The sequence below is a fragment of the Varanus komodoensis genome, unplaced genomic scaffold (assembly GCF_004798865.1).
Source record: "Varanus komodoensis strain SLA01 unplaced genomic scaffold, ASM479886v1 scaffold1, whole genome shotgun sequence".
Lineage (NCBI taxonomy): Eukaryota > Metazoa > Chordata > Lepidosauria > Squamata > Varanidae > Varanus > Varanus komodoensis.
Window position 1 is genome coordinate 109918907 of NW_025335268.1, and position 21623 is coordinate 109940529.

At 42.0% G+C, this 21623-nt stretch overlaps 1 protein-coding gene across 9 annotated transcripts in view; it reads left to right on the plus strand.

The window, feature by feature from the left end:
• TACC2 (transforming acidic coiled-coil containing protein 2) overlaps positions 1 to 21623 on the plus strand; it is a 189855-nt gene that overhangs the window by 106867 nt on the left and 61365 nt on the right. The window contains exon 1 of one of the 9 annotated variants that reach the window (XM_044440351.1): positions 8706 to 8890. The exons of the other annotated variants lie outside the window; for them this stretch is intronic. Within the exon in view, the coding sequence (XP_044296286.1) occupies positions 8844 to 8890 (47 nt within the window). The 5' untranslated portion in view covers positions 8706 to 8843. Of the gene's footprint in view, positions 1 to 8705; positions 8891 to 21623 lie in introns of those variants that run through there. 9 annotated transcript variants of the gene reach the window in all.

The window sequence follows — 21623 nt, forward strand, 5'->3', positions numbered from 1 at the left end:
TAATTATTATCCTTATTATGGCTGTGAAGATTCTTCCCTTTCACTCATGATCACAGAGTCACTTGGTTCTCTGTAAGATGGGAGTTGTTTCTGGGCCTGATGGCTCTGTGATTTCTCCACCCTGACTAGGCAGGTTATGTCCCCCAGTTTTCTCTTTCTGTGTTAATGATATTTGGGGTTTAAAGACTGCTGTGTTTCTCATGGCCCCTTGCCTCCCTCTCTGGGGACCTGCCCTCTGTCTCATCAATCAAACTGGCCAAGGCCTCAACTCTTCAATTGCATTGTATTCCTTTATATATTTGTCTTGTGTTTTATATTTTACTGGGTGGACTAGAAATGCATATGTATAATGTATACATGTATAATTACATAAGATTTTCTAACTTAGTTCAGTTGGGTTGGGTAGACTTTTCTTTTGTCTGTGGCATTACATCAACTGTTGATTGATGAACAGGGTAAGGGTTTTGCCTTCTCTAGGGCCTCTACCATGCTGCTATTCCATAGTTGTCATCAAGTCATGTAGCTGAATTCATAAATGTCCCAGGATGCGAAACATTTCATCTCTCCTTGTAAACCTTTCGACAGTGAAAGGGTAGGTCTTCTTCAATGTGGAAAGTATCTCTTTACATAGCTTTGAATCCTTTTAGCCACCAGTTTTGTCTTGACCAATGGCTCCTTATCTTGACTGAGTGGTGGATGAACATGCCTAACTTTGCCTGGGTTAAAAGCAGGGTGGAGAATCTCCTGGTTCAAAGCAGACCCTTATCTACACTGGCTTCTCTTTCATTTGGGCCTCAAGTGGCCATATGCCTATATCCTACTTCACAAATGCATGGTGCTTTGCCTAAGCACTCCAAGTGCCTCATGTTCTTTTCCATAATGCCTAACAATACTCTCATAAAGTAAGCTGGTATATTCATTTAGTGGGCTGCAAGAGAAGCTAGTTGATGAACTCACAGGGTGGTCTAGCCAAACTTTCTCAAGCACTTAATCACTGTACTATACCAGTTATTAAAGTAGAACTTTTGAAGCTGAAAGCTTTTTTGAAAAAATAGCAAAAATAAGGATTCTGCCACAGTGAAATAATTGTTCTGTTTTAATATGTTGTTTAATAAGCAGTTAGTCATTTTCCTCTGCTTTTACCCAAGTTGTGTGGGGTGAAGTCATAGGGAATAGTCAAAAAAATCTTCCGGTTTGGCACACTATTCATATCTAGAATATGATGCTGCAGGTCTGCACTTAACTTCTTGTGTTAAGTGTTTTGTTTGGTGTTCAGAAATACTCACCCAAATAATCATTACAGTTGCGTCATTTCAAACTGATCATGTAAAAATCAGTTTATCCACATCCATGGATATTTGCTATCGGAGCTTCAGTATGTAGGAACAATATAACCACTGGCACTTTTAGCTATTTATTTTACTGCTTCACTCAATCTTGCAGGCACAGTCAGTGTAACAATGAACCAGATTCTTTTACTTGCTTACATTTCTGTTCCTTTTGTATATATGGTCTAAGCAAGTAATTTGTTGATTCAGAAAGGCCCAGTTTGCTTGTATAACAAAAGTATTGTTGATGTATATGATTGAAGAAAGTGACTATAAGCCGTAGAACTGAAGACAATTTGGTGATGTTTCCATTACCAAAGTCAAAATTCATTATGAGGACTCTGTGTTCCCAAAACAAGACTTTCCCTTTTGTTCACTTTTACTAGTGGATTTCATGGCCTAGCTGGTGATCTAGTCACACTGATGATATTTTGAAGTTTGGAAGAGGAGTCTCAACAAATATGGTTGCTAGAAAACAGGTCTTCTAGGAGTCTTTGTGCTACAGGACTAGATAGGATATCCTGCAATTTAAAATAAGGGACAGCTTGACAACCATCTTTTCCCTTTGTAAACTGCTCTGTGGCTTTAAAAAATTAAGGATTCTAATATTGGAACTATTCCCTACTGTGGAAGGCTTTAAGCTTCTGTAGCAGCATGACAAGAGCTCTGAGTGGCAAATACAGCAAGGTTTAGTTTAAAATTCTAAAGAAGTTAGGATCAAAGAAAACCCTTGCTTGTGGGCTTTCATTTGCTCTGGTAAAAACAGCAGTCATTACTGACTGTGTTAATTATTTTGCTACTTCAGAGTACTGAAGGAGACATTGGTGAATGGATTGCAAAGTGTTTCTATGCAAAAAACAACCCTCAGTTCCTGCCTCCTAATTTCTAGGAATCATTAAGTACATTGCTTTTGGTTTATGATTACATTTTCCACTTTCCATGCAGGTGATGCAAGAAGCCCAATTCATGTGATATTTTTTTAAAGTAAATGTTAACATTTTCCACAGCCAGAGGCTGAAAATTATGCAAGTACAATCTGATCTAGCTAATGGTCTTACTGGGAAGGCACAAGTTCCTTGTTATCCCACAGTAAAAAAGGAATAAGTTCCTGCAATTAGGGAACTCAGGCCTGCCTCCTACCTCCTCTGTTGAAGTGGGACTGTGTGAACAGCAGTGCCACCCATGAGAACGATGCTCCCTGCCTCAGCACTGCAGTGTGGTTTTCACTGCCTTCAGCAGGAGTGGCATTTCTTCCCCTTTCTTCTCCTATCCCCATGGGTTGTTCGTATCTATCTTAGAGAGGATAGATAAGAAGCAGGGTAACTGAGACCTGCAAGCCTGCTATCTCCTGCTTCAGAACAGCTGCACTCCATTCTCACTGCCTTTGGATCATGGGGGCGGTTCAGAGGACCTCCCCAACACGCACTGAAAGATTGCATGATTGAGAGGGTAGAGCCATGTGGAGAGCTGTGCTGCCCAGTGGAGAATGCATGCACTGCAGCAGGAATGCTTCCCTGCCATCCACATGTTCAGGTGGCTTGGGAAAAGCTCCTGCACACATACTGATAGGTGGACCCAGAGCTTCTTCACAAGGGTAGGGAGTGTGGGCATCAACATTTGGAGACATGGCCATTATAGGGGGCACCCATACCTCCCACATGCATTCTTTAAATGGGAAAGCATTGTGTGAACCCCTTCTAAGCAGATATTCAAGAAAAGGGAGCATTTCAAGTGATTTAACATATGAATGTGAATGGGAGTAGAGGACATCTACTTAATGACCCACAGTGCTGCTTGCAATTATCAAATTGTGCCAGGAATATTGTTACCAGAATTGATACTGAGTGAGTGTATTTTTGATTTTAGAGCCTCTTCTGAGTTCCTTTTTTTTTTTTTTTTTTTTTGGAGGGTCTGGGCCAAAAAACATAAATTTGCTGTGCTGAAAGAAATAGTGCAGTTTCATAGTGCTGACAAATGGCCATATTTCCGTTTCTTACCAGGCCCAACCACATTTTACAGGGAGATTCAAAAGGAGGACAAGATCTTATGTTAACTGCTCAGAGAGCTTCAGCTTTGACAGTATAAAAATGAAATAAATAACTGTTCACTTGTTGCTTATCTTTAACTCCTGCTGATCAGTGTATCCTGTTCACTAGTTTCGTCAACGCACATTTCTGCTACAGTGGTAATATTAAATTAGACACTTGGCAAATAATGCTTTTTGAATAAGGCTGAATATTCTCTCTCTCTAAAGGAGAATATTTTCCATACACAGTTCTTATACATGAAGGCTAGCATTCTCCATTTAGCCACAATTTCTTATAACGCAGATTTTTCTCAGAGTCCTTGCCAGTGCTGAATTCCCAGTCACTCATACAAGTGCCTGATGGCTGGCTGAGATAGTCAGTTAATTACTGTTGACAGTAAGTGGGTAAAGAGTAATCTTCTACTTGTAACTAAGATCGGTGCTTGTTTTCGGAAAGACTCTTCTGTATGCCTGCAGAGTGAAATGGAAACAGCAATGGTGGGTTGTGTGTGTGGTGATAGCAAGTGGTGAAATGGCATTGTGTTCATTACGTCACAGACACATGGCTGTCTTACTGGACTGTTGTGGCCTTCAGTGGCACAAGAGCTTGGCGTAAGAACAGAAGAGCCGTACTGGGTCAGGCCAGGGTCTATCGAGTCCAGTGTTCTGTTCACACAGTGGCACACTAGCTGTCCACAGAAAACTCACAAGCAGTACATGAATGCAAGAGCACCCTCCTTCCTGGGTTCCCCAGCAAGTGATGTTCACAGGCAGCGGGGATATTACTGGGATAAAGTAGAATTGGTGTTGTCAGTGGAGGATGGAAGTCTTTCAAAAGAGTGTATGGTAGGCAATACAATTTAGCAATTTGTAATGTGAAAGGTTCAGGCATTTTCAGCTTAAAATTCTCATTTCTTTTGCAGCATACCAGGAACCAGAAGGCTTAAGGTTAAGGTTAGAACTCAAAATAGGAAGTCAGATACTAAAGAGATGTCGGATTCATTGTCATCATTCTTGTATCAGAATGGTGCTGAGAATCAATTGCCGTTGAATGCAAGCCTTGCAAAGATACGGAGAGTGAGTGGTTAAACAGTTGCAAGGGCCCTTCTGCTGAGCACATTCTTACTTTGGACACTGGTATATAATCTAAATATAGCCTGGTTATTTCCTCCCATCTCTTAAGAGAGTTGTGCAGATGTGCTGCATATTTTAGAAAGAGATTATGATTCAGTGGTTCATTGTTGTAGCTCTTGTCATACTGCCATCAAGATGAATGTCTGTTGATGAAATTACTCCTATCTGTTGTTTTTATGACAAAGGCATATTCAAGCAATGGAAAAATGAGAATCTTGTATTGTGAACTGGTCAGTTTTTCTACGTGTAGCTCTTTACTGAATATACTATAAAAATTTAAAGTGGGGTTGAAAACCATATTTTGTATGAGCAAAAATAGTTAACTGTTACATCTGTGCTAAGAAAATTATGGTTACAGCAGTACCACTTCCAAAGTACAATCAGATTTCATCTCTCTTTTTCTCTCTGAGACAAATTAAATATTATAATCACTAAGTGTGCATGGTTCTAATCCAGATCGGTACCATGGCGCTTCAGGAAGGGAGGGTGTCAGACCTTTCCTTCCCACAGAACCATTTCTCTTTGAAATTCCCTCTGAAATTTATTTTCCTTCCTTCCCATTAGGACAGGGTTTCCATTGGAATCAATAGAGACCTTTTGTCTATTTTGTTGAGGAAAGGAAAATTCCTTCCTTCCCTGGAACATTATAGTCCTGATCTGAATTGGGGTCGTGTGTGCTTACACAGAAATAAAATATTTAGCTTGGCCCTATTACTCTGTGCATGTAGGCACACAGAATGAGGTTTTCTATATGAGATCAGATCCAGGTGAAAGGCAGCTTGCTATAGCTAGAGCATTCCAAGACACTAGGCGGTGGTTGTAAACATTTCTTCTACTCTGAATTGATTGTAACATAGAAAGCCCATTGTGTGATGGACAGACCTAAGAACTCATTTTAATATGGAATACTTATATTTGTGTTTTGCATGAGTTTGAAATATTTATGTTCTGCCCTTCATTAACAGATTCCAGGACAGTGTACAAAGTTCATACAAATAACTAACATTATAATTATAAAATTATAATAAATGGGAATTTTACTACATTAGGCATTAAAACCAGCAAATGCTTAGTTAATTGCACATTAACTGGTCCTGAAAAACCATGTAATGTCTAATTGGAGGTGTACATGAACAAAAAAGGACTTCCTAATCAGTAGCTGTCAATGAATGGGCAGGTTGATATACAAGAAGGAGCTCTCCAAGGTAACTTGTTCCCAAGCTTACATATCAATAACATTCCCTCCAACTTGGCCTGGTAACATGCTGGCAGCCAGTACCATTTCTTGAGTAAACATATAGCATGCATGCAGTAGGTGACCCCACTGAGAAATGTAGTTACTGAATCCCGCACTAGTTGAAGCTTCTGAACCAGTCTCCAGGGAAACCCCACACAAAGTGCATTGCAGGAATCCAGTTGTGAGCCATATACCAATATATGGCTCTCCATGGAGATTCCTCTCCTGGAATGGTAAGAGCTGGTTTACTTAACCAGATTGGGTAAAGGCATTTCTTGTGCATATTAAAAGTAGAAAGATGGCAACATTTTTGTTTTACTATAGTGTTCTGTTAAATTTAACAAGACCAAGAATTTCCCTTTGCAAATTGAATCCCAATAGCACCTGAATATTTCTCCTATGGAAAGAAATATCTCTAGAGAGAGAAATATTTCTCCTGAGGTTGACATAGTCATCCTCTTCTCCTCAAGCTGCACCCTTGAGGAGAGGAGCAGCATATGAGCTCAGAGCTTGTGCATACAATACTGAATTATAGCTTACCATTATGTCCTAAAGGGCTCTATGTATCCTGCAAAGTGCTTTAGCTCAACATTTTAAAGTGTGGACTCTGAACTGGATCCCAGCATCCCAAATGCAGTTCATGCTTCTGAAAAATACAAGAATGGCATGCAAGCAGAGAAAAATGAAAATACACAGCTTTGAATGTTTCAGTTTGAGCCTCTCCTAGGATTATTCAAGATGGATTTCTGTGATATTTATTTGTATCTGGCTTATCCACATTTTCTTCTTTGGCATAAATTCTACCCAAGTAAATGCACTTCCTTCTTTTCCAGATTAAATCCAAAAGCAGAACATATTGCAGTATGTTCAACCAATATTGCAGTAATTCAACCAAGATATAATTAAGGCATATGTCACCATGGTCAGATCTGACAAATCTAGGAGCATGGTTAATTGGTGAATCAGCTTCAACAGAGCCAAAGTGCTCCTGACCATTGCCGAAACCTAGGGATCCAGACTTGGAGTGCAACCATAATTTGAACCCACATTTTCAAGGGCAGTGATAGCCTGCCCAAAATAGAGTTGAATCCCAATTACCTGTTTTGCCTTTCTACTAACCAGAAACAGTTCTGACCTTTCTGCACCAAATTTCCTTTGCCCTCATGCAATCTGTGAGGCCAAGCACTGATTCAGAACATGACAGCTTCCAGTGGGTTATGAGGGAACTGCGAGCGAGAATCGGGCATCTTCTGCATATTGGTAGCATCAAACTCCAAAATCTGTGTTCCCTTCATTTTATTTCTATCATGCCCAATAGATTAAGTTCTCTGGCCAGCGTGCAATGGACATTCTCTTCAATGAAAGAAAGAGTTACCTCACAGCACTCCAACCCTGAAAAGACACAGCTGCTATTCTAATATAGGAACATTGAAAGGAGCAAATAACTACTTATTGAATCATAGGGTTTGCAGTGCTGTGTGTATTGAGAATAAACCCCATTGTACTTATTGGTACTCAGTTTTGATTACACATGTAGGGCTGTGCTGTTGACATGGAGTCCTCCTCTGTGTCCCTCATACCATCAACACAGTGTGAATCCAGCGATGGTTCCTTAAAAAGGCAACCACCCAGTTGTGATTAAAGTTCACTTCTCCCTGCTCAGACCCAGTCAGACCCTAATAGTGGAACTGGACCAGGCAGTGGAAAGCAACAACCTTAGGGCATTTGGAGGAGAAATTGGTAGTCACAGATAGGTTTAAGCATTTCTCCAGTCAACCTTCCCCTAAGTTCTCTGAGCTCTTGTGAAAGTGGGATTAGGACCATGAATTTCTAGGGAAAAAAAAATCTAAGTTCCACTTTTTATGTTTTCTGGCATCTATCTAGCATTTCTAGCACTTACTACTTACAGTATGTAGGGGTTAGAGGTGCAGATATTAGGTGGGGATTTTGTTCAGAAAGGAATATTCTATTCTAAGAATATTCTACCAGGTGTATCTTGTCCTATTCCCACAAAGCAGTGGTAGCCAAATAAACTTCCGGCGAAGTTCTGCCAACTGTATGAAACAAAGACACAGGGACCCTGTTGAGGTCCATACCCATCACTTCAGTTACTTCTCAAATTTCAGTCTACCAAATGCAGGCTTTGGAAGAGAAATGTTACATTGTGGTAGATGTAGGTAGAAAAAAATATTTTTCTGAAATATTATGTAGGCTTATCTTTTGTATGTCCTTGAGTTTATCAATATAAACCATGTTGTTTTCAGAAACTCTCATTCATAGAGACCACCTAGGAGGTCTAACGCACACATTTATGTTGAAATAATCCTAGAATGTCTCTCTGGAGACCAGTTCCTGTTTTGCTTCACTGAGCACAAGAAGGCCAGAGGTCTTTCTAGTATAATTGCATTCATCTAGTAAAACAGAGCTTTCCTTCCTATCATAGAAAAATTGGGTCTCTTTCTTTGAGGCCAGTCCTTTTGGAAAAATGGAAAAAAACATGCCCTGCATATATTAGTCTCTAGTACAAGCTACAACATAGTCACCTGACATAGGGGGGTGCCAAAAAAGTATACACATTTTAAGACATGCTATCTATGTATTACTTTTCGAAGTTGAATTGAATTATGGCAGTAAGTATAGTATGACGTTTGCTCAAAAGATAGCGTTGATCAAATGAATGTTAGTGTCACCATGCAACCATTTTTAATACATTTTTTTCTTAAAATGTGTATATATATATATTTGGCACCCTTTGTATATAGCTCTTCCTGCAGGAACAAGCTAGATGCAAGGACTTAAGGAACAAATGGTAAAGACACCTCTTCAGTGCATTCTGCTGTTGCTTATCTTGAGTAAACAAATTGCTTGACTACTTCCATGGCAAAGATAATTCAATGTTGCAGGCAGTTGTAAACCCAGATAAAAAGTACACCCTTCTGTACTAACATACTTCCTAAAAGGAACACATTCTGAAATGGTTTTAAAGAGGATTTCCTTTTGGACTCTGTAGAAAACACACAAACATTATCCAGCAGGTCTAGAAGAAAGGATCGAAAAGACTTCTCATAAACATACCTACATTATAGCATTAAACAATCAAGACATCCCTGCCTCAGAAATGTTCAAAACAGAAATGGAAGACATGCATGAAGTACCATCAGAATGGTGAGCCACTTGAATAGTATTTTGGGGCTTGTATTACTACACTTAATACAAGAATATATAGTGAATTAATGATAAAGCGGGTGCTAATTTTTGTAGAAAAGTATGTACATAATATGATTAGAAATTTGGTGCCATTTCCAGCATTATGTATCCATTCCCATTTTCTTAATAAGTATGTATTGCATACTTCAAATGGATACTTTATTTAAAGCAAAACTTTGTTTACATAGTTCATTGCAGAGTCAATGTACTGTAGACTTGGATGTGGTTTTAGATAGTGTGTTAAACTGACACATCCAAGCAGCAGAAACAGCAGAACTGGATCACATATGAGCTAGAGGTACAAAACGGAAGAATAGTGTAATAAGATGGAAGTGCAGACCAGGAAAAAAGGATCAAACAACAGCTTGGGGGTATTTTCATTTGGACTGTGACACAGTGGCAAAGTGTTAATTCCTGTTACAGCATCCTGTTGCCTGAACCTGACTGTCTTGTCTGTACACACATGGCTGCTATCTTCAAGCAAGCAAGCCAGACATGTTAAGTGAGATCTCCTATCTGACATAGCATTTAGTTTGTCCCTTAGAAAGCAGGTTGGGAAGATGCCTTTGCCAAGTCCAACCTCTCACAGTTTGAGAAAAGGCAAAGGTTCTTCCTCTATTTATAATGGGGGACAATATTGGCTAATAACTATAGAATTACACCTTGTCTCAAAAGCAGGGAGTAAAATATATCTATTTGGTGCTGGAGAAAGAGTTTTTATTCAATTACCTTTAGTCAACCAACCTGTGTCTGATGAGGTTGGTGGTACTGGAGGGTTTTATGTTTTTGCTTTTGTAGCAACTTTATTGGTAAACTGAGAATTGTGATTGTGAATACAAATGAAAGTGTGACAGTTCTGGAAATAAATATAATAGTACAAGGAGGAATGTGTGTGGAGCAGAAATATTTGCATCTTGTATCTATGGTGTCAGATTTTCATCTCAGGACTACTGAAACACACTTGATTATTATTTTGACAGGACAAAAGTAACAAAGAAACAACAGAAGGGAAATCATTGCATTATTTTACATTGCTATGGCAAAGCTCATCTGTACTTGTTTGAAAGGAAGTTTCTGAAGTGTAATGGAAAATCTAAAACTGCAAAGATAAATGGAGTTACAAGAATAAATACACCCAGAAAATGTATTGTACTTTTGAGGGTATTTCACCTGGTATGTCTTGCAAAGATGTTTTCCACAGATGTAGTAATTCTTGGAAATGGCATGCTTACAGAATATAGATGTTTAGTTTAAATTAAGCTTTACAAGGAGAGAAATCCTACAGTGGCGTGTTAAATAGGAGTGCTGATTTAGTGGGTGGAGGGCAACCCCTTGACTGGATTAATCTATAATGAAATTGTGCTTGGATAAGATCAAAAACAGCTGCTTTTTGGCAATTTAAGTAGCGAGAAAGCAAGCCGTAAACCGTCTTGCAGCCTGGATCTGGAAGGAGGTATGTTTTCAGTTATTGATCACAGGGCATGTTGCCTGGTGCCACCTTTTTCTAACTGAACATTAAAGCCATCATTGCCTTTAAACAAGTTACACTGCCTTGTTGCAGCAGTTTTACTCATGATTTGCAAACATTTAATGCCCATTTTACTGATGGGAGCCAAGATTGTCCAAATATCTGATCTTAAAGGCAGTTTCACCCTTAGGTAAAAAGACTCTGTATTGGGCAGATATGAGGTATTCTGATGGGTACAATTTAAAGTACAATGAAAAAATTAACCCAGAAGAATGCTTTGTATTGGCAGTGTTTGTCACTGTATTGAAAGCCAAGGGAAAAAAAGTTGTCCTGTGTAATGTTGACTTTCTTACATGTGAAAAGCTGTAATGATTATGTTTCTAAGGCAGTGGAATTGTACCAGCATTAATAATATTGGGAAAAGGCTTAAATGTTTCCATTGTAATCAGGCATTTTCTTTGTTAGCTGTCCCCCCTCCCCTCCACCCCACTGCTATCCAGACTTTGTGACAGGCCTTTCAATTTTGTCTGCTCACAGTGTAGGCTTCTCATGGTGGTTGATTTAATCATAAAATAGATGAACTTGTCATTGAAAAGTCTTACAAGGGTATGATAGCAGTCCTTTAACTGTTAATAGTAAAGCAATATGTCCCGAAGGGCCTATCCAGCAAATGGATTCCTGGGCCATAACAGGGAGCTGTATATACCTCTCTGTCCTGATGGAGGAGGGCTGCTGAGGCTGTTTCCTATGGGAAGAAAGGGATTGGTTTAACTGGAGGACTTTAAATAGTACCTGATGTATTACTGACCCATCAGTTTGTACAGGTCAGACTAAGTTCAGTCTTTTTCATCACAAAAGGAAGAAGTAATAGGTATTAGTAAGCAGGTCATGGTAAAACATGGGGGAATGCTGCTCTTAAATGTATTTAGCATTACTGCTGAGAAGGTACATAAACATTTATCTGTATCATTTCCATCAAATATTCATACAAGCATACGTCTTTGTATACTTGCTGTTTAAGTATGCATCAGCTTTCTAAGCTGGAAATCCTAAAACAATGAAAATGAAAAATAAATCCTCTAAATAATGCTTAAACAATGTTGGAATGAAATGTTTAAGAGAGCTGCCACCAACAGTGGTGGCTGTGCATTTAATTCTCATCTGCTCAACATAAGCAAATTTCCCTGGACATCCTGACATCATAGTGGTGCACATTTCAGCAGCTGTATCTGTGGTGAAACAGACTTAACATGATTCATATTCTATTCTGGGAACCATTTTTAATTTATATATGGTAACTTTTAAGAGGAATTGAATTTCAACATGATGGATAAGTGGTAGATCCACAAAATTTATTGCATGTATTGTGTGTATCTAGAGTTGTAAGAAAGGCCAGCTTTAATGCAATTTGATTGCTATGGGGAGCACTGTAATATTCTGTCTGTCTTGGCTGACAAAGGTAACCAATAAATAAAGGCTTAAATTATAACTTAATTCTATGATGCAGCTGCTGTGAACAATTTACTGCACCCTAGTGCCAAAAAATAAAAATAAAAATAGATGCAGCAGAATTGTATAATAGATACTGCCCCATAATTAAGTCTCAGAATTCTCTCCCTGTGTGTTCTTTATTGCAAGGGGCTTTGGATTCCAGGATGTAATGAACTTGGATAGCTATAGGCTGTGATGACATGTTTTGGCTAGCTTGGCAGTTTGGCTTCCTTAAGCCTAAAACTTCATTTGGGAATTCAACAAAGTTGGTTTTCCTTGTCTAACTGCACTGGGATTGTGGCATCATTTTCCCAAACCAAATGATATTCAAAATTACTTGTGCAAATGAGTGTTGGGCTTGTGTGTTCTCTGTTCCCTCTTCCTACAAGCCCAAGAGAAGATGTTTAGAAGCATTTGCTTCAAGTTAACTTAACCAGAGTTTGCAATGTGTCCAGACTCAGCGGCCAATATTAATTATAGTTAGCTTCAACAAGTCACATTCATAAATCACGGTTTAGAGTTTAGTTGTTTGAAACTAATCATGATGAATGTTAACCACAGTTTATCATTCTGGCTAACACAGCAAAGTGTGGCTAAACAAAAGTAGAACCAAATGCTTCTGAAATACTCTGTCTGTCACATGGGAGGAAAGAGGAGCATGTCAGCCCAAGAGGCACACAGCTGGCTCACATCGTGGTAAGTTATGGTTTAACATGATGTGCAAAAGCACCCACAGTTTGCCTACCTGGTCTCATATTCTCTAATTGGAAATCCATTGATGTAATAGGGCTTTGATATATCTGCAGGGGTAAGCTGGAGTTTGAGTGGCTCTGTGTTTGGTATGGAGTCTTCTACACTTTCATCCTTTTTTTTTTTTTTTTCAATTCCTTATGCCTGGTTTAGGACAGTATCTAAAAGGGCAGTTATACATGTGGCCCCTTCTGCCAAAGCTATTGTGCAACAAGATCTCTTACCTGCAAAGTGGAGATTTAATGCTTCCTATTGGAAATGTTCAGTTTATTTATTTATTTATTTATTTATTTATTTATTTATTAAAACATTTTTATGCCGCCCCATTCGCCGAAGCCTCGGGGCGGCTTACAACAAAAAATTAAAATAACATTTTAAAATATATACAATAAAATACAAATATATAATATAAAACATACACTATAAAACAAGCCGCCCTGGCCAAATAAAATTCAATAATATTAACATTTAAAATACTGCTTAAATAAAAAGGTCTTCGCCTGGCGCCGAAAAACAAATAACGACGGCGCCAGGCGGACCTCTCTGGGGAGCGCATTCCATAACTTAGGCGCCACCGCAGAGAAAGCCCTCCTCCGAGTAACCACCCTCCTAACTTCTTCCATGGAGGGCTCCCAGAGAAGGGCCTCTCCCGCCGATCTCAGGGGGCGGCTGGGCATATAAGGATGTAAGCGCTCCTTCAGGTAACCAGGACCCAAGCCGTTTAGGGCTTTATAGGTCATAACCAACACCTTGAATTGGGCCCGGACTTCAATGGGAAGCCAGTGAAGCTGACGGAGAACTGGAGTCATGTGAACATAACGTCCAGTCCCCGTCAGCAGCCTGGCAGCTCTATTTTGGACCAATTGAAGTATCCGGACCGTCTTCAAGGGTAGCCCCACGTAGAGCGCGTTGCAGAAGTCCAAACGGGAAGTCACCAACGCATGTGTCACTGTCGCAAGGCAGTCATTCTCCAGATAGGGGCGCAGCTGATGAATTAGCCGAAGCTGGAGGAAAGCGCTCCTCGCCACTGCTGTTACCTGAGCTTCCAGTGAAAGCTCTGGGTCGAGGAGCACTCCCAAGCTGCGGACCTTGTCCCTAAGAGGGAGTGCAACCCCATTCAGGACAAGGTTCAATTCACCCTCTCCGAAGCCCGATCCACCAACCAACAGGACCTCCGTCTTGTCTGGATTGAGCTTCAGTTTATTGGCCCTCATCCAGCCCATTACCTCGGCCAGGCACCGGTTCAGCACAGCCACTGCCTCACCTGGATTGGTGGAAAACGAGAGGTAGAGCTGGGTATCATCAGCGTACTGATGGTTCCGCAGCCCACACCTCCTGATGACCTCTCCCAGCGGTTTCATGTATATGTTGAACAGCAAAGGGGACAAAATGGACCCCTGCGGTACTCCATGGCATAGCTGCCATGGCGCAGAGCCATAGTCCCCCAGCACCACCTTCTGGAACCGGCCATTGAGATAGGAGCGGAACCACTGCAAAGCAGTGCCTCCAACCCCCAATCCCGCAAGCCTATCCAGAAGGATACCATGGTCGATGGTATCGAAAGCCGCTGAGAGGTCCAGCAGAACCAACAGGGACGCACTCCCCCTGTCCTTCTCCCTGCACAGGTCATCATACAGGGCGACCAAGGCAGATTCAGTACCGTACCCGGGTCTGAAGCCGGACTGCAATGGGTCCAGATAATCAGTTTCATCCAAGAGTGCTTGGAGTTGTCCCGCCACCACTCGTTCTAATACCTTGCCCAGAAACGGGATGTTGGCCACTGGTCTATAATTAGTGGCCATCTCTGGATCCAGTGACGCCTTCTTCAGGACCGGTCGGACTACCGCCTCCTTTAAAGGGGCAGGCACCCGACCCTCCCTCAGAGAGGCGTTAACCACTTCCAAGATCCAGGTTCCAATCCCGTGCTTGGAATCATTTATTAACCAAGACGGGCAAGGGTCCAAAAGGCAAGTGGTGGGACGTACTCGCCCAAGCACCTTGTCCACATCATCGGGCCGCAATAACTGAAATTCATCCAATAAATCTGGACCAGACGGCAGCGTTGGTGTCTCCTTTGAAACCTCTGAATCAATAGTGGTGTCCAGCTCGTGACGAATCTGAGTGATTTTCTCCCTGAAATGCCTGGCAAAGTCGTCACAGCGGGTCTTTGAGGGTGGAATCAGGTCTTCCTTTGGACCTGGACGGACCAGGCCTTGCACCACTCGAAAGAGCTCCGCCGGACGGCATTGTGAGGAGGCAATGGAAGCGGAAAAGAATCTCTTTTTTGCCGCCCTCACCGCCACAGCATAGGCCCGATAGTGGGCTCTTAAGTGTGTTCGGTCAGATTCATCTCGTGATTTCCTCCACCTACGCTCTAGTCGTCTCCCAACCTGCTTCATCGCCCTCAATTCAGGAGTATACCAAGGGGAAGAGCGGGCTCTGCCCGGTGGGAGAGGACGCTTAGGAGCGATCGTGTCTACAGCCCTGGTCATCTCCCCATTCCACAGTTCAACCAGAGCCTCGACAGGAGCACCCGTCTTGTCAGCCGGAAACTCCCCCAGGGCCTTCAGGAATCCTTCTGGATCCATCCGGCTCCGGGGGCGGACCCACATAATCGGGTCCGCACCCTTACAGAGGGAGAAGTCGCTCTCGAGCATAAACCTCACCAGGAAGTGATCTGACCATGACAGGGGAGTCAGGCATAAATTACTCACCCTCAGACCACCCTCTTCCTGCCCCGTCGAGAAAACCAGGTCCAGAGTGTGTCCCCGTTCATGGGTGGGGCCGGTGACATGTTGAGACAGCCCCATGGCCGTCATGGAGGCCATGAAGTCCTGAGCCGCCCCGGTCAGACTAGCCTCGGCATGGAGATTGAAGTCCCCCAGGACCAACATCCTGGGGGTCCTCAACACCAGGTCCGAGACAGTCTCCGTCAGCTCAGTTTAGATTGGGATAGGTTGGTGGATCATGACAGACCTGTCCCATTGCATGCATAAGTGTTGCTCCTTGTTTCCAGTTGCTCCGAGAAGCACTAAATCTCATTTTCACTGCTGCATCTTGCTCACAAGACAGAGTTGGTACACATGCATAGAAGTGGCAGGGGCACAGCAACATGTTGGATATGGCCCTTCGTGCCATTAATAGAAAGACTGCAGTGGAAGCAGCATGCACCATTCTCACACAAACAGGTTTTCTTCCCCCAAATATGTGGTGCAATGCCAAGGGCAGAAACACATGACTGTTTACTGCTCATGGAGCCAATACTACTAGGAAACTTACTGGGGCCTTTATTCCTCCCCTTGTTTGCCTAAACCCAATCAGTATGAAAGTCACACAATGGAGAGGGTATTGAATAGGCCTGCTTCACACATTCTCTCTTTTTTCCTTATATCATGAAACTCTTTGGAAAAGGGTTCCCCCACATGCATGTGTGTGTGCATGCTCACATGGATGTAGGGTTGGGATCCTTATGGAATCCCTTCAAGCATTCCCAGGCTTCCTCTTGCACTCAGTCCAGTCTTTCAAAGCAAGTGAAGGGGAGCTGAGCAACCACCTTCTGCATCAGGTGAAACTTGACCTGTTGTGGGAGAGGACACAGCTTGTACAGAATGTATCAACTTCCAGTGAGCACTGGGCATGCTTACTTGCCAGGAACTCAGGGCCACTGCAAAGCAGTGGAATCTGGAGCTGAGCTCAGGGAATTTTGAGAGTCTCACCTCTGAACAAGTTCCTCACACATCCGTAGGGATATTAATAGTTTTCACTGCCATGGTTGGATTTACTGTGACATGAGCTTTGGCTTCGTTATTGTAACTCATTGCTATAATGAGATAGTGGTAGTACTATTACATATCATATATAATATATTAATGTTTATTTCTGCTCCTTAGTTACTGTTTGTGCCTTGATGAATTATGGTCTGTCATAATTTCAATACCCTCAAGCTTGACCCACCCCAATTTTAGTCTGCTCAACACATTTAACATGGAATATCCATTCATGCATGAAATGTTATGGCCCAGTACTAATTTAAGAACCAAATATTAATTTGTATACTCGAGCTATGTATTTCATGACACAGAGCTTCAATATGTTGTTACAAAACATTTAAGAGGCACTGGCCCTACTCAAAGTGGCAAAATGTCTTTTGTGTCACACTGTAAAACCCTTGTTTCATTCATGCAGTTTACAGGTTGGTCTGATTTACTTTTTCTACCCTTGTGCTAATTTTTCTGATTCAATTTTTTTAAGAAAATAAATGTAATTAGAAGAGAGGATCAGGATTTACAGCATCATTTTACAATCAAGTTCATCAGTGAGGATCCTTAATATTTTAAATAACACTTCAAATGCACATTTTCAGTAACTTCACATTTTTAAAATAATAATGACAAGATAGCTAAAATAAAAAGATTGATTAGCATTGTCCTGAGAAGCATACTTTAATGTTTGCAGAACAACTCTTTATTTCCTGTTTGCCTACTTTTCCAGTTTCCCTGCATGTTTTTGTAAGAGCTGCTGTCCTCCTGACTTGAATCAGTGACCTATTTTTATTGATTTCAGTGTCCCAAAGCATCATACAATTAGGTCATCTAGTCTGGCCTTAGTGTTAACGCTGGTTGGTATAAATTTCAACAGATTAGAGACAACAGGCAGTTCTTGCCAATCATTATAGCATGTCAGTGACATGGTATGTTGTGGAGAAACTTAGGATAGGCATATACTATCCTAGTAATTACTTCTGAGGCAAAGAATGAGGGTAACTGTTGCAATTAACTACTTTCCTACTTATACAATACCTATGGGGAGGAAGGCAGAATTCTCAATTGAGGAATTCCGTCGCTCTGAATTGGTAACTTATCCTGTGCTCCATCCAAATTCTCATTCTTGGAATGAATGGTGTTTTGTATTTGCAAAACAAAAAAAGGCAGCCTCAAGATACCTCCTGAAGAATTGTGTTTCTAGCATGGACCCACCACCCCTTTCTAAACATTTCTAGCATGTGAGGTGGTTGTTGCAAGCAGAACTGTACATCAAGAATAGGAACTAGAATTCAGCAACAGCAAAGATCTTCCACCTCATTGATGGCATTCTTATTTAAATGGAAAGATTGCACTTGCATTTTTCCCCACTGAAAAGGTTCTGATGCTTTAAAATCTCATTAAACCATACAGCAAGAAAAGACACATGAAACTATAACCCCCAGCCCTCAGGCTTTCCAGTGTGCAGATTATTCTGATGAAGAAAAGGCACAGATTGCTTCCTCAATAAAAGGACAGACAATGCCTCATTCAGTGCCTTCCCAACAAGAGGAGTTTGGACCACTACATATTTTTGGACCACTACATATTTTTAAAATCACACACATGCATTATTGGATTGTTTACCTCATTGTAAGTGCATATAACCCTGACTTGGATCAGGACCATGTAGCTCTGGGAAGGGTTGATTTAAGCTTTCTTCCTACCATTTTCATCTTGAAATTTACCCCCTTCACTTGTGCCAGTGGGGGTGGAGCGTTGAAAAAGTAACTCTGCATTGATTCCAGTGGAGACTTTCCCTCCCTCTCTCCCTCCCTCCCTCTCCCTCTTGTGTTCTCTTCTACTTGCAGGGTGCAATTTTGGAGTACAAATGGGAAGGGGGAAGTTTTAAATCTCTCTCCAAGCTTATTATGTTCCTGATCCAAATCAGGCCATGTGTTCTTACCCTGACACATAGTTTGGCTTACAACCATGCCATTGTGTTCTCACTCAGAGGATCAATTCCTGACAGAACCTCCATCTCCCAGAGCTTACAGAAGAATGAAGCCCCCTTAACAGCACAGGCAGATCTCTTAGAAAGGGTATTGCTGGCCACATTACAGGTCTTTTCAGCCTGCATAAGGCTTCAGTTGGTTTTAGCTCCCTGCTGGGACAGTGTTCTCCTATTCTAGGAAGAAGATCTGTCAGCGGGATCCAGTTAGTGCTCCTGTGTTTTCCTTGCCTTGATCTGACCTGACAGAGTTCCCTTGTGAGCCTCAAAGAACAGGACACTCATTTCCTCATGGAGAAATAATGCTCAACATTGGTATAGTGCTTCCAAGTGTTCAATGGAAGTCATATGCGTTTTTGTAACAGTAATCCTTTGAGAATAATCCTGTAAAATAAGCCAGTATGTTGTTATCCCCATATCGCAAAGGGGAATTGAAAATGAGCAGCTGAAAGGAAGCGGCTCGCTTAAGGCCCCTGAGTTCAAGTTCTTGGGTGGGCAGTTCTGGCTCATAGCTCAGTCTCTTAGCTGCTATGCTATTCCAGTTAAGTTAGGCTGCATGGATCCCTCCCCCCTCCCATCATCACTGGATTCCTTCCAGAGAGCAGTAGGGATTCAGTTTGGGTTTAATCTTCAAGAGTGAGGGAAATGTCACGTTCAGATTAGAATGTGAATTTCTAGATGAGTCTTCCTCCCTTCTTATAATGATGGAGTTTGGATGGAGTTGGAGCAAGCAAACTGGAGGTCTGCTTCTGATGTCTCCCTGAAGAAAATGTGGGATGTAGGAGGAACAGTGGAACAGATCCACTTTGGCAGATTTTACAAATCTTATGTGGGAAACAGTTACAAAGTAGAAGATTGTGAGGAGCAAAAGAAACAGAAATGTTATGATAGTAAACCCAGCATCCTGAAGTTAACTTGGAAGGAGTCTAGTTTTCAAGTGTGAAAATGGATTGTCTCTCAGAATCCCAGCACTTTATTCATATGCAAATAGGTGTGTGTGTTCACAGCTTTGTAGCTGTCAGTGTGTTCTGACAACCAAAATCTCCTCTGGTTTCCGCTACTGTTCTCAGGATTAACTTTTTCAACGAAAACTTCCATCTCCTCTTCCTGCTGCCACTGCTGAAACATAATAGTGGAAGTAAATAACTATTTTTCTAGGTACTTTATCAGTAGCAGTGAACAAAAAGTGTGGGTATAATTTTAAAATACTGCTAGCAAAAAGCACCGCCATAGTTGTTAAGTCAACTTGGTTAAAGAATGCTACCTCATATACATAAATCCTGGTGTAAAAACTAGAAAAGCCTTTTTATGCATTATATTCTTCTTGGTGGTCTCTGTGCACACACATGGGCTCTGCGTGCATGCATGCAGCTCATTCAGGAAAATTCCAAAACTGATTAATTATTATTTGGTGGTAGTCCAGTCCCTAAGCATGCCCAGTGTGAGGGGAGGGACGCCCCTGAGATCTCAGTCTTCAACCACCATCGTGAGAGCATCAGGGAATTCTTCCTTTGCTACTTACCTTGCAAAAATTGCCTCTTCAATCCTTCTCTAACCATCTTTCAGCTTCGGGTCTTCTACTTGGTTTTTCCTCCTCCTTTTGAAAAAACAAAACAAGAAATACTTTTCCCTGCCATTCCCCCAGTTTCACTGGCCCTTCTACCCTTGCTCATTCAAGAAAATGGCATTCAAGGTTCTGTTCTGTTACTGCATGAATTGCACCAGCGAGCTACCATCCACTGGCGGCCACTTCCTGTGCCCTTTTTGCCTGGGGGAGACCCATGTTGTTGTTTCCTGCTACCACTGCCAGGCATTTATGAAGCAGACGAGGAAACATTGGCCGACTGCCTTAAAGTGAAACTTCAGAGCCAGGCCCAGCACGCAGGCAGTTCCCCTCAACTGACCACTTCAGGAGGGGTATCCTCTGTATCTGTGGCATAAACTTCTGACATTCTCCCAGAGAAAGAAACAAAACCAGGAAAGCTTTAAAAAGCAGCAAAGAAAAATATGTCTCCAAAAAAGCCCTGTCTTGCTAAAGAGTACGATGGTGGCAAACGTGCCCCAAAATGCTGCAACATGCCCCCTGCTGGCCTCCTGTGTACTGAAGACGGTGCCTGAACAAGAGCTGCCATAACATTCCTCTCTGGTTTTGAGACCAGAAGAGGAACCCTCAATCCAACTACTCCCACCATCTCTGAGAACTTAGTTCTTGGAAGGCAAGAGGTGGGACCTCTTTGTCAGGGTGTTCCAGCATACTGATACTGTCTCAGGACCAAGACATGACTCTCCTCCCTCATCCATTGTGATAACATGGACTCGATCCGCATTACACCTTGGTGGCACAGACAATCCTGGTTCTCCCATCTCCTTGACCTCTCCAACGAACCTTTACATGCCTACCTCTGTGACCTGACCTCATCCCTCGGGATTGAGGGGCAGTTCTCCCTCCTGACATACATATACTCTGCTTCCCAGCATGGAGGATCCAGCCATTGCCACCACACTAACTGATGTACCCCCCACCCCAAATTCCACCAAATCCTTGACACTTCTCTCATACTACTCAAAATGGGCAGCCGTCTCTACCTTTGCAGCAGAACACAACTTTGCACCAGACACAGCTTCGGCTGTACAGATACTTTTCTTTCTCAATTCCCAGTAGAGGAAAGGACGCAAAACATCTTCTATCAGAGTCTATACAGCCGCTATCTCTGCTTTTCATATTCTGCGCCAGGACCATTCTGTTTTCTTGCAGCCTTTCATCCAGAGGTTCCTCAGAGGCCTCATTAATCCCACCCCACCAGTTTGTCAACCCACTCCAGCTTGGAGCCTCTCTGTCGTTCTTCACAAAAGCTTTTTCAACCCATGACCTCCACAGACCTCTGCCTCATCTCATGGAAGATGGCCATCACCTCCACTAGATGGGCCATTGACCTAGCCACCCTACTTATTGATCCCCCTTTACCTCACATACCACAAGTTAAGGTGGTGCTCTGCTCTGCCCAGTTTCCTGTCAGAAGTGGTCTCTGCCTTCCATATTAATGAAATTATTGTCCTTCCAGCCTTCTTCCAGTCTCCCTTTAACCCTGTCGAGCTAGCCCTCCCTCCTTTGGATGTTCACAGTGCTTTGGCTGTTTACAAATCCAGAACACAGTCTATCCAACCCTCCCAGAGACTTTTCATTGCCTATGGGGGCACACACCAAGGCTCTTTCATCTCCTGACAGACATG